Below are 14,001 nucleotides of genomic sequence, written 5' to 3' on the forward strand. Positions count from 1 at the left end.
CAAGAAGCTCGAAAAATACCAAGGGCTGAAAGAGGAGCTAGAAAAGATGTGGGGAGTAAAGGCAACAGTGGTGCTAGTAGTAATTGGAGCACTTGGGGCTGTGACCCACAAACTGGGAGAGTGGCTCCAGTAATCAAATCCAAGATGGTGATGGCTAAAATGACAAACTCAAGGCTTCAAAACGAACGTCCACAAACCAATGCCCTACATCGCAATGGCTACGTCCATTATTTTAAAGTTGTATTCACACTGGGCGCAAATAAAACAATTCACACAAGTGAATTACATGTAAAGTCAATGTAAAGATTTGATTAGACATGAATTCTAGTTGGGTGGCACAATGAATGCAATGGACACGATGCATATGACAAGAAATACGTGGTTTAAGCAGCACGAATGAAGCAGCAGTAGTAATTTAATTTTTGCATGATATGCTTAATCGTGAGAGTTGAAAAATCTTAACTTTAGCAACCGATTTGCACCGTGATAACCAATCAGCAATGAGATCCTTGAGGGACATATGATGCTGAAGATGTACTGGCGGAAGTTCATTCATTGATTCAGAGATTTCATGTGCATATGATGCAAGTTCTATGAGCGTATGAAGCAAGTAAATGCAAATATTCTAGCATTCAAACTCACACAAGTATTGTGACGTGAAAATTCCCATCACATTTGGTGTGAATTCAACATTATACAGTCTATAGTGATGCTCTTTTTTCAAATCCCACAACTCCAGTCGGTAAGGCAGGCATTTGTTAAATGCGCTGTATGTAAGAATGTGGCCAAAACAGTTACTGCACTCAAATTCAAAATACTGCCGCAAGTCGTGTCCGCCCCCCCCTCCCCCACAGATTTGAGGTTGCTGGACAGCGGCACGCTGGAGACTGATTTGTTTGCGGGCGGCTGCCGTGGCAGGGCTGCGTCGCCGCGTTCTTGATCTTCGGTTTTCCGGCTTCTCTGAGGCTAACGCTGCTGTCGGGATACAGCTGAGGAGGAGCCGGCTGCTAATGCTATGTACCGGGACACTGCTAATGCTGCTTGCCGTGCTGCTCAGTCGTAACTGTAACTGACGCTGAGACTTTACTGACTGCGTGACTGGTAGACGGCAGTGGGTGGCGCAACAGGCCAAAACGCAAATTCAAAACATAAGCATGATTTGCAGACTGCAAAAAAATTTTTTTAGATGCAAATATTCTGGCTGTACTATTGTTGTCGGTGAAATCAGTATGTTATATGAACATTATTCCTTAGTCTCTGTGACATATTAGGAGGATTTTACGACTAGCTACTGGGCTACTGGCAGTAGCTCAGTCCATAGGGACCTGGGTTGGGAACCGGAGGGTTGCCTGTTCGAGTCCCCGTCTGGACCAAATATGGAGCGTGGACTGGTGGCTGGAGAGGTGCCAGCTCACCTCCTGGGCACTGCCGAGGTGCCCTTGAGCAAGGCACCAAACCCCCCAACCGCTCGGGGCACCTCACCAAGGGCAGCCCCCTCACTCTGACATCTCTCCACTTTGTGCATGTATAGGTCCTGTTTGTGCATGTGTGTGTCTTTCAGACCTGTGTGTAATTGACAAGCAAGAGTGAAAACACTGAATTTCCCCTCAGGGGGATTAATAAAAAGGAAATAAACTTAAACTTAAACTATTTGCTTTAGATTTCTTACATATAGCTCCTTTGAATGTGTTTATTAATTGTTAAAAAAGATTACATCACTGTGACATCACTGTTTTTTTTTTTAACTTTAGAAAGCTCCTTCAGAGCCATGTAAGACATTATACAAGCATTTTTATTGGTTGATTAGTGCGTCTTGAGACCAGTAAACCAGTGAACTCAGTGTGTAAAATGGTTGGATTGTCCCTTTAATGGACAGTAGAGATACTGACACTATACATCGTCTGATTAATTCTCTTGATCATACACTACTTTTCACAGGTCTCTCTCTGTCTTTTGAATTACTGTACACTGTCATTTACTGCTCACCTATTGCGTGGGTATGAAAACAGTGTTGCTACAAGTTTTGCGTGCCAAGATTTTACAGTGTTAGTCATATGTTCGTCAGTCTAAATGCCCCCTGGATGTCAGGCAGTCACAAGGAACCTTATGTTGTAAGTGTAGAGTGGATAACGTAGAATAAAAGCTGCACACATTGTGGTGAAGTGATTTCAGACTATTTCTTACTCGTATAATCTCTGCGGGTCCGGAGGAAAAGTGAGCTGATTGATTGGTTGAGAGTTTAACACCAGGTTATTTTTACCAGTATATTCAGGACCAAAAAAACTGAGCAGCTCAAAGCAAAAAAAGACTGCTGGCACCCCACTGGCAGCAAAGACGAGAACATTTCAACACCAAACAAATCATCATGTGTCATCAACATATCAAACAGCCACAAAGAGGCAAAAATAACTCAGCAATCAAGGGATGAAAGTGTAGCAGTTTGGAGAGTGGGAAGTTGTGCACAATATAGCATTATTTCAAGTAAGATAAATCTCAGTGATATACGTTGAACATTTCCAGTTTATTCCCACTGTAACACTTTTTATGGGTTAATTCCTCACAAGTTATAGCATCTTGTAAAGGTTTAAACATATTCCTGGAAGGGATCTAATGTCATTTCATCAGACGTCAGCAGGCAGCACTCTTTGACACTCAGTGGAAATGTCCCTGTAAATGTCAGTGGTGAAAGTGCACTATAGCCAATCGATGCCTGCGAGGAGAGACTCTGCATCATTATCTACTTATGTCTGTGGCTCAACACTGTGTGATTCACACAGAGCTGAAGATAAAGAAGTTAGTCCAACAAACTCACAGCTGTTGTGGTAACGTAGCAGCTTAGCATGTGGGCATTAAAGGACTGTCTAGCTTTCTGATGTTTGATCCAAAACATCCTGTGCTAAGAGTTTTTTTTCCCCCCTCCTTTAAGATTAACTCACATCAAATTAGGAGCTGAGGAGCATGTTTCCAGAGTTACAGAAAATAACAAGAAAGAAAAAACCCGTTGAAACTGAGAAAAGCACTTTTTTACTGGCTCGTCATCTGCAGTCTGTTTGCAACCGCAACGCAGTGAAAAGATGAAACCACAACACAGACTTGTTCTCTTATCCTACACTTTCATCCTCCAGCGTGTGCAGAAGCATATTCCTGTGTGCCTTATACTCACCCTTTTCTGCTCTCTCCAGTGGTTGCGGAGCTTGTCATCCAGCCGTCGAGCAGCGGAGGCCCACTGTGCTGCCATCCTGCGTATGCGTCTCTTCATGAAGCTCAGTGATTCCTTCCCCGTGCCCACCTGCTCCAGCAGAGCTCCAATGTCGGACTGGAAAACAGCCTGGATGACAGGAGCAATAAAAATCACTGGAAAGGATCAGAAGTGTTCAGAACTTCTGATGTTTTTATAAGCCAGTGCTTCATTTCTTTATGTGGATCTCTAACAGGCTGATATTAAGATTTATAACGTGACCTGAAGCAGAGAGGGTGAGATGCTAAAAAAAACGTCATTATACTATTCTCTACAAGTGGAACTCTTTTTATTAGAGGAGACAGAACAGAGCACCGAGAGCCCTTCATACAGTGCTGCCAGAAAGTTTGTGAACCCTTTAGAATTTTCTCTTTCTCTGCACAAATGTGATCTCAAATGTGTTCAGACCTTTATCTAAGTCCAAAGAATACAAGAAGAGGACCCAGTTAAACATTTATTCATTCATTTATTTTCCGTAATCGCTTATCCAGCTGACATTGGGCGAGAAGCAGGGTACACCCTGGACAGGTCACCAGACTATCACAGGGCTGACACATAGACAACCATTCATATTCGTATTCACACCTATGGTCAATCTAGAGTCACCATTTAACCTGCATGTCTTTGGACTGTGGGAGGAAGCTGGAGTACCCGGAGAAAACCCACGCTGACACAGGGAGAACATACAAACTCTGCACAGAAGCAGACTCTATTTTTATAGAGCAAACTTCTTCAACTTATCTTTGGTGGAAAGAGTGTGTGAACTAGGGATGTCAGTGGTTAAGTGGTAATGGATTAACTGCCAGATTATTTTTGACCAGTAATGTATGTTGATCTACAACAGAGATAATCAGTTTACAGCCCGTGGGCCAGATTAGGATGCTGGGCAGGGGCGGGGCTAAGGGGTGGCTCCTTGGGCTCAAGCCCCGGATGTTTTCTGAAAAGCCCCAAATGTGAATTTTACTTTGGAAAAAAACAAACAAACAAACAAACAAAAAACGTCTCACGAGTAACGTGCAGTACCGGAGTCCAGCAGAGAGGCAGCAGCTGCGGGAAAGTAGCCTGTGTACTGTGTAGCCTGCCTGGGCCTACCCTGAAGAAGAAGTGTTTTCTTGTTCATTATTCTCCAGGGTAACATTTTTTTTCCATGACTAGGTGAAAGCAGAGCATTTCCGATTGTCAGTGAATGGCTGGTGGTCACGGCGAGTACCTGGATGCTGAAGAAGAAAGACAAAAGAAGAAAGACGAAAGAAGAAAGACGAATGAAGAATATGGATATCCTGAAGTTTGACGGCGTTACTTTGCTGGTTTGATAACGTTAGCTGGCTATACGTTGTGTTATAATGAAAATGAAAGATAGCAAACTTGCAGCAAGATATAAAAGCACCACTTTTTTTGCGTGCACATCAGCGTGCGCATTTCATTCACCATCTGGGCTAAGCCCTGGATGTCCTGCAATCCTAAATCCGCCTCTGATGCTGGGTTTCCCACCGACCATTTACTCATACAAAGTGAAAATAAACTGATTCACAATAGGATTTTCAAGGTAAATATGCTTGAACAGGGCATTTAAAAAGCATCAAAATAGAGCTTGCTTATAAAAAAAAAGTGAATGAGGTGGATCCCCTAAGACCCCCAGAAAGAGGTCTGGATTTAGCCCTTAAATCTTAGAAATGCTCCTGCATACACCTGACCTGCACAGGGCTGCTTTCACTGGATTGCCTCTTGGCTGAGATGAGTGAGGACAGCAAATGTCAAAAGGCTGAACACAGGCAATTCATTTATTATATATACTGATAAGTACTATGACTGTTTGTTTATTAACTGGCCCCTGGCCTCCTGTCATTTTTCAAAAGTGGCCTCTGAGCAAATGACATCAAGCATCCCTGGTCCACAGGTTAATTTTGCTACTCTTATGTTTACTACACTGCACACCACCTGAGTTGGGTGGAAGCTAGCTAGCAGCATGAGGCATTTGGTAAGTAGGCCTACTGCCATCATGGGTTGGGACAGCATTACCAGCAGTAATCGCAAAATGGTGCCTCTAGCTAGCTGCCACCCGACCCGAGTGGTGCACAGTGCAAAGTGGCCAAGGCTAGCTAACCAGTGGAGGGCAGGGCAGTGGGCACCAGTGGGCTGGCTGTCTGTCAGCAAAGCCAACAGAACATTAAATAAAAGGCAAGACTTTTACAACACAAAACTTTAAAAAACAAAAAACAAAAAAACACCACCTCTAAATGGATAATGTTCAAAATGTGGCACTAAAGCTCACTGAGTTAATGGAGCGCTGGAGAGGAAAGCGCCCAGTTAATGGGGGTTAGGCTATAGAAAGCAAAATTAACTGAAACCCCAAACCATGATATTGCCACCGCCCTGCTTCACAGTCAGGATGAGGTGTTTATGCTGGAATGTAGCATTTGGTTTGCGCTTCTCAGTTACACCAAAAAGTTCTATTTTGGACTCATCTGTTCACAAAACATTTTCTTCCAGTAGCCCTCTAGTTCATCCACATAGCCTTTAGCAAACTTCAGATGGGCAGCAGTGTTCCTCTTGGAGAGTCGTGACTTTCACTTTGCCATCAGTGGCTGTGGCTCAGGAGGTAGAGCAGTCGTCCACCAAGTAGTGCTTCAATCCCTGGCCCTTGCAGGGACGCAAGTGCTTTGAGTGGTTGCTAAGACCAGTAAAGTGCTATATGTAACATCCTGCCATTCATACCATTTTCAGTGTTTGTCTGCTGATAAACTCATTTGTCAATGCAAGTGAGGCCTGCAGATTCTTGGACGTAGATCCTTGGATGTTACCCTGGAGTTCTTAAGACTTTCTTGAGGATAACACGTCTTTGCTCTTTGAGTTATTTTTGTTGAAAGAGAGTAACAATGGTGTTGACTTTCTTCCATTATTTAACTGTATGATTGACAGTAAGTGGATTGATGAAGGCCAAACTCTTTTGACATGGTTTTGTAACAACTTTTGTCTGAGGCAATATTTTTTGTATTATTTGTTAAACTGGATCCTCCTTATCTAGTTTTAAGACATAAATGAAGGTCTGATCACATATTTATGTCACATTTATGCAGAAATGCAGAAAATTCTAAAGGTTTCACAAACTTTCTAGCAGCACTGTATCCTGGTATCTGCTGTGCCCTGGGGCAAGGCCTCTCAGACACATTGCCTGAGGGATTCCTTCGATCATTCGCATAAATAGTCTGCTCTCATTTTACATTTCCTGCTCTGCCCACTATAATCATTGCATCACAGCCAAATACTAGCATGTGAGTATTGATCAATGGACTAAGTACACTCCTCTGCACAAAGGAATTAGAAATATACAGAAGAGAAAACTGGTGCACACAAACACAGCCTGTCTCTCTCAAACACACATACTGTGAAAGAAACTGAGACCCTCTCAAAGACAAAAATCAATATGCAGAGGTGCACTGTACTCTCACAATGCAGGTGAATTATTGCTCTCAAGAGCAACTTGTGTGCGGCACAGCAAAATGCAGAGTACCCAAGGGAAGCCTTGGGATTAGTCTCAGTGAATACAGGCTGGCAATTAGAGCAGAAGGTAGACTGCAGAATGAATTCACATCAGGGCCTGGCTGTACATTACTCTGGGGAGATAGGGGGAGGAGGGGTAGGGACGATTGGTGGGATAGACCTTGAGGAGAGACTGTAAGCACAATGCATCATGTGTTGATGCTGAAAATAAAAGTCAAATGATGCAGAAAGGCAAACAGAATGACAACTGGGAATGACAGGCAGCACCCTATGAGAAAAGGTGTTGGGTACTCAGATTCTCCCAGGAGCTATTGCTCAAAAATGAAGTAATAAATGCTCTGAATGAACTTGGGAAATAAGTTAAAGGCACTCTGGAGTATCAGTGTCAAGCTACCAAATCTACAGCACCAGTATTTCAGCAGCACCTTGATGTGCAGCATTTGTCATTCTCAATTCTCTTTTCACTTTTCACATTTACACCAGATTCCTTGTCACTCCTAAATGATTGACACCCTTGTTGGCATGTGAAGAGTGAAGACTACCACCTGTCTCCTCAGTTGGCTCTGCAGTCGTCAGCTGGCTCTTTTCACTTCCATATAAAATTTGAACAGAGAATATCATACTTTTTCCCCAGGATCTTCTCTTCACACTGAACAGATGTGAGACTACCCAGCAGCCTCTCCTGTGCAGAGACAGGGACAAACTCCCTTGTTGGCATCGCACTTGAGAAATAGGCAACTGTGTCCCTGACTGTTTTTGCTTTCGAGGAACTTGGACTGAAGTCTCTGCAGTAATTATTATACCTCAATGTCAAACTGTTACCCTGTGCTCTGTTCCTATTTCTTTTCTCCTTCAGGTAACTCTGTTGCTGTGGAATCAAAGCAACTGATATGGAAAAATTACCTGTCTCTTGGGTGGAGGCTTCAATGTGGGTGTAGCAGTCTGGTTCCTCCAGGCCAGTGGGGGGCAGAACCACTCCACCTCGCTCAGGTAGACAAGGAAGGAGCAATCGGAGCCGTCTACACCATAAAAGGCATAGCAAGGGTCTGAGGTCCAACGAGCGCGCATCCACTGGAAGACAAAGACCCAAACTGTTGTACATATTTTCCCTCTTACCTGTGGTGCTTTGTATCAATTGAGATTGTTTTGGTGGGAGTTGCCAAGTGTTGGAGATATCGGCTGTAGAGAAGTCTGCCTTCTCTCCAAAATAATGGAACTACATGGCACACGGTTTGTGGTGCATTTGAAAAACTCAACAGCAATGTCTCTTTCCAGAAATCATGACCTGGATTCTCAAGATAATCCTCAGATCATGTTGTGCGCAGTTTCATTTCAGAACTGTTTTCTTTCCTCCAAGCTACACTCGCCAACTCTATCACCGCACAGAAGGAAGCGTGCATCTACCGCTAGCTCACCTAGCTACCTACCACTGGCTAGCTAACGTTACACCTCAGTTGCGGAGGACACCATTAATGTTTACATCTCACACTGTCACAAGCACAAACCCCTTGTCCCTGAGTAGATATACGTTTCCTTCTGCGTTGTGATACGGTTGGTAGGTGTAGTTTATCCATCCATCCAACCACCTATCGTCATCCTATTTATCCAAGGCTGGGTGACAGGGGCTGCAGTCTGAGCAAAGTTCACCAGGCATCCCTCTCCCCAGCAACACTTTCCAGCCTCTCCTGGGGGATCCCGAGGCATTCCCAAGCCAAATGAAATATATAATCCCTCCAAGCTGTTCTGGGTCTGCCCAAGGGCCTCCTACCAGTTGGATGTGCCCGGAAAACCTCTAACTGCAGGAGACCAGTAGGCATCCTGATCAGCCTCCTGAACCCACTCACCTGGCCCCTTTGGATGTGAAGGAGTAGCTCCAGGTGTCTCCTCACTCTGTCTCTATAAAGAAAACTCATTTCAGCTGCTTGTACCTGTAATCTCATTCTTTCGGTCACTACCCAAAGCTCTTGACTGTAGGTGAGGATTGGAGCGTACTGTGGGATGTAGTTCAGTAGAGAGAAAATAGTTCCGCCATTAAACTGAGTAACCAGGTCGTGATTTCTGGAAAGAGACATTGCTGTTGAATTTTGCAAATGTATTTTTTGGTACTTTGAGCACATAGCCCAGATAATTGTCAGCATTTCCATAGCTTCCCACTCACAGGTGGAGTCAGCAAAACAGTGCGACGAGGTCATCCAGCTCGCTAACTTGATAAAAGATGTTACAGAGAGGGCAGATTTTGTTGGAGACATTCGGGTCAGCTAATTTTCCGACTTGCACTGCAAAGAGTGGACGTCCGAGGGGAGGAGGCAGACAGGATACTTGAATAGTAAAGGTGGTGTGGTTTTGTCATAAGGCTGAACTAACATTACGCTGGATGGCTTTCATGAGGTGGTAGGGAGCTGAAGGAACATCCATCTTACTCTCCCTCCAGGGTTTTCCTGACAGAACTTTTTCTGTTCAAGACCCCCTGAAAGTGTAAGGATATAGTAAAGCAGGCGGCCTGTACATGCAACACTAACTGGACCGCAGTCAAAATTGTATATAATATATGTGTGTAGTGCATTCATGTGGTGTGGACCTGACTGGCATATTTATGGAGACCTATTTCATGCATAAACATGATGGTGATACAAAGAATAAACAATGGTGTACCACTGGTGAACGTGACTTTTTTTCTACACTTGCTATGTTTATTTATTTATGTGTGGGTGAAACTTCTTACAAATATACATTGAACAGAAGGTGCATATTTTTCACACTCATGCTAATAGAGAGAAGCACACGTTGGACATGCTGTATTGTTTATACCTGTTTGCACACACTGCAGTTTCCTGCTGTGGATACTACTGCCATTGGCTGTTATTTATAGGATGTATATATGTACCGTATACACAGTGTGTTTATGTGTTTTATTCTTTCCTACATCCTGTTTTTCTTTGTCACCAAGACAACCCAGTTCTGCACAAGCAGCCTTTATACATCCTCGTATCTTATTATAAAAAATTTATGTTGCACCAAGGTGAATCACCAAGAGAGGACAATGGGCTATTTTGCTCTCTGTGTGAAATTGTTTGGGCTTAAGTGAGATATGAAGACTTACATCCATCTTGCTGGGACAGTCTGGATAACGGGGATCTTTGGGAATCTCACATTGTCCTAATGTTCCATCCCTGACTGGAGAAGAGAAGAAAAATACAGGGTATTTATCAAAGCCTATACACACACACGCTCCGACAAAAGCCCACACTCATCAGACACCGGCACAAATCAGCGAAAAGAGCTGCATCGCCTTGTTCTGAAAGTGCACAGACACAAAAGTCAAACACAAAGAGGAAGGTGATAAAAACATGCCGACAAGGTACATCCAGCATGTCTACGGTGTTTTCACATCTTCGGTCGATTAAATTAGAGCATCCTTTCTGTATTTCTGTGAACCTCCATTCCATTGTCTAGACATTCTGTTATTTCATCAAAGTTTAAAGGGGACCTATGATATGTTTTCATATTTTGTGTCTCATATAGGATCACAGTGCATGACGTTCATATTAAATATGGCCAAAGTTTCAAATAATGAGGTAAACATATGAAGAAATAAACCCTGTCTACCGTTTTGAACACTCTATGTTTCTAATCTGGCTTCAACACATCGTCATGGTGTACTAGATTTCTTAATATGGTCATGTGCTTCAGGCACGCTACTTCAAGTCTTTACATTATGTAGCCTATGTAGGAAACTTTTACTGGGGATTTTTCATGGCCGCTGCTCCCTGTTATAGTCAGTCCCCAGCGGCAATGATAGTGCAGAGACACAGAAGCCCCGGGAGTGCTGACCCATCAGAGCAGCCTGGGCTTTTTCGAAAGGGGGAGACGGGCGCTAAAACCTGATTTATAGTAGGGTGCTGGACACTTTTGATGAGTGTTGCTGGACAGAAAGTAAAGACACGTACGTGGTTCTCGACTTATGCTTCGGTGAAAGGTTTAAAGTCGTCTGCATGGTAACCAGAGACCCCTGCCTTATTAGGTGTATTTACATCGATTGATCAGCTCCTGGTCTATCTGTGACCAGCAGATTCCCCTCACTCACTGCAGTGCGTTAGTAAATTAAAATCAATGAATCAATACTGCTGATTTCCTCCCATAGCACTGACTCGAAAAATATTTTGGTTCAGTAAATGTCTGCTGTCAGTCAGCCTGCTGAAGACAGTTTGGCCGGACGCTGTCATCTCAGCTCACCAGGAGCTGCTGCTGACAGACGGCTGCTCCTGTGGACATAGATGTGTAATACAGGTTGGAGTCGATGTTGGTTGAAAGCTATCTCCATGGCGATGTCAGTAACACTACAATCACATTGTGCAACAAAATATGACGTTGCTCACGATATTACTCAGGTGTGGGACATGACAGAAAAGTGTTGAGCATCCCTTTTTTCTGTTGAAAATGCGTCATTTCTGTGGAGCAACACTCACCAAGTGTTGAGCGCCTTGCCTTAAATGGGTTTAAAATCTCAGACAGAGAGTAAATAAAGGTGCTCCAACACAGATAGTATGAGGAAAAGTAAGTGTTTTCTCACCATTAAGGCATGTAAACATGTTCTAGTAGAAACCTTAAATACAAGTGTGAACCTAAAAATGAGTGTAATAGGTTTAATTTTTTAATCCAACACCCAGCTCCATACAATTTATATGCATTAACAGGCAGAATTATCACTAGCCTTGGATCTCCTAAGATTTAACAGGGCTTATATTGATCAGACAGTTCTTTACAGAGCTTCCCCTGGGCATTAAGTCTGTTTGTCTTTTCACATTACAGTATATCCTGCCTTTGGGATGAACAGAGATAAATCAGAGAGTAGAGCCAGCTAACAAGCTCACATAAAAGCTTGGCCTCCCTTGCTGAATGGCCAAGTCTCTGTTCCATCCCACTCACTGGATTTACTATAGATAGATTGCATTAGTGTGATTCATAAAAATCATAATCCCCCCCAACATCCCACCCCACCCTTCTTCCTCCTCCCTTTTCCTTCTCATCCAATCTTTCCTGTCTCTTTCAGCCGCTCTCACTATTCCCTTTACTCTCTGCCTCTCCTCTCCTTCCTCTTCCCTTTTTTCTCCCCGTTGAAGCCCGGCACTAGTGAGCCTAATTAAAGGAGCAGTTGCAGCTCCTCCGCCAGCATCCTGCCAAGCGTCGAAGAGCACAATCACAGACAAATAATTGCCAGCCATTCTGTCTGATTATCATGATAACGGCAGACCTCTCACGATGAAAAGTGCTCCTGCCTGCCGCTGTCAAAACTTAGCCAGGTTCACATTGGCCTTGCTTAAATGATATCAGACGTTATGACAACAGGCAAATTATCTGATACATTTTAATGAGACAGTGAGGTGAATAGTTTTCAGTCACAAAGTCCAATGTAGCGGATACAGGAGTGGAATTGAATTGTGAATTAAATTGCGTTGTCTAATTTCTATTCTGAGCCCAATAAAGAAATTGAGAGTGAAGGCTAATAAAGAAAGCTGACAGGCCCGGATCCCATTAACTAGGCAGTAATTCATCATTGTGATTTAAGCATCCTGCAGCCGTGCTGTTATGATATGGCAGCAACAATGGGGCACTGTACTGTGCTGCACAGGCGCTCTTACACCAGGACACAAATAGAGGCTTGCTATTTGAAGGAGTAATGTGCTGTGAATAATGTACGTCATGTTCTATACGATCAACCAGCGAGTCCATGTAAGACATAAATTGTGCATTCAAGTGTTGGGCTGGATCCAGGCTTGACAGTCAGGCTTATGTGGGCAGAAGGGGAAAAGTGTCTTCAGATTGGATGGATTTGAAACGGACAGGTGGGATACATCTCAAGGGCCACAGCTATATTTGGTATTCTCCAGGTGTGTGAGTGGGCGGCATGTGTGTGTATGTGTGTATGAAATCATACCTCTGTTGCTGGCCATGCTGCGCTGTAGGATCTGCTCCACCCTCACCGCCATGTCAGACATGTTCTGGGCGATGGCCTGAATCCGCTCCACCAGCCCTATAGGCTGAATCCTGATCACAAACACACAAAAAGAAAGAGAATATGTTAGAATGACTCCAGCGACAACCATCGTCTAATGACCCAAATTCTGTTCAAACCGCAATCAGCCACCTTCAAAAGAAAGAGGACACGACACTACAGTATATTTCTTTTATAGCTTCATTCCATCCAGCTGTATTTGCTGTTTTTCCACCCTTCACAGTGAGTGTGAAGCAGTGGAAGAAATGCTAATTCTCTGGAACTTGAGGCGTGAAATCGAAAAAGCTTTTAAAACACTGACAGATAATTTATTTGTTAAGATTAAAAAAAAGTAGCTTGGCATATTAAAGCAGGTCCCCGGAGGGGAATGAAAACAGAAGACAATTAGGTTGTTAGCTAATGTGTTTCACTGCACTTGACCTCTATGGCCTAAAAGCTGTTGGCAAAACAATTGAGAACCAATATTTACAATGGAGAAGGAGATATAGAGGACAAAGCACAGAGAGAAAACAGACGAATGTTTGCAACGTACAGTCTCTGCAGTGTTATAGTTCTAGGAGATTTTGGAAACACGTCAATGAAGAACAGAGCAACAGCAAATTAACTCAAGCTCTGTTCAGCCCAGGACAGGTTCAGTTGTATTGTAAAAGTTTCATCTTACCCCAGAGCCTAAGTTTATCGAAATATATTCCAAGACCTGTAACTGTGTTTGGTTTAAAAGGCGCAAAGACCAAAGGAGAAGAAACAGTTCACCAAATATTATCTTTCTGTGTAAAAATGAACCTTCAAAGGAAAGAGGGCAAATGTTTTAGCATTTGCTGCAACACTTCAGGAATGCACTGCAACTACCTCTTTTAGTGGTTAATAGATTTATGCAGTGAATTATTAAATATTCTTGAGAGAGACCTCTAAGAAACAAAATCCTATTCCTACTGGTGTCCGAAAGAGAAAAGAAAAATAGTTTCAAATTGGATTGTCAGATATCTACTGTATGTGCAGTAGTGTGAAGTTGGTGCAACTCTCTATGAAGCTAGTCATGCCAGAATCATTATTTTCATTACGAGAGATTATTTTCTTAATAATTAACTGATTAATCGTTTGGTCTATAAAATGTCAGCAAATCGTAAAAAAATATTCAGATATTCAGTTTACTGTCACAGAAGATTACTTAAAGCTATACTATGCATGATTTTCCTAATAAACAACATACAGACCCTGCCTTCTGCCTGTATTTTCTTATTTTCTTCTC

General features: G+C 43.0%; 1 protein-coding gene across 2 annotated transcripts in view; it reads right to left on the reverse strand.

Annotated features, from left to right (window-relative positions):
* Positions 1 to 14,001, reverse strand: part of LOC125878966 (alpha-1,6-mannosylglycoprotein 6-beta-N-acetylglucosaminyltransferase B) — a 108,690-nt gene that overhangs the window by 65,342 nt on the left and 29,347 nt on the right. For both annotated transcript variants that reach the window (XM_049560513.1, XM_049560512.1), the window contains exons 4-7: positions 12,675 to 12,784; positions 9,840 to 9,913; positions 7,643 to 7,810; positions 3,164 to 3,328 (exon numbers count right to left, since the gene is read on the reverse strand). In XM_049560513.1, coding sequence (XP_049416470.1) covers positions 3,164 to 3,328; positions 7,643 to 7,810; positions 9,840 to 9,913; positions 12,675 to 12,784 — 517 coding nt within the window. The remainder of the gene's footprint in view (positions 1 to 3,163; positions 3,329 to 7,642; positions 7,811 to 9,839; positions 9,914 to 12,674; positions 12,785 to 14,001) is intronic.

The sequence above is a fragment of the Epinephelus fuscoguttatus genome, linkage group LG19 (genome assembly GCF_011397635.1).
Source record: "Epinephelus fuscoguttatus linkage group LG19, E.fuscoguttatus.final_Chr_v1".
NCBI classification, from domain to species: domain Eukaryota; kingdom Metazoa; phylum Chordata; class Actinopteri; order Perciformes; family Serranidae; genus Epinephelus; species Epinephelus fuscoguttatus.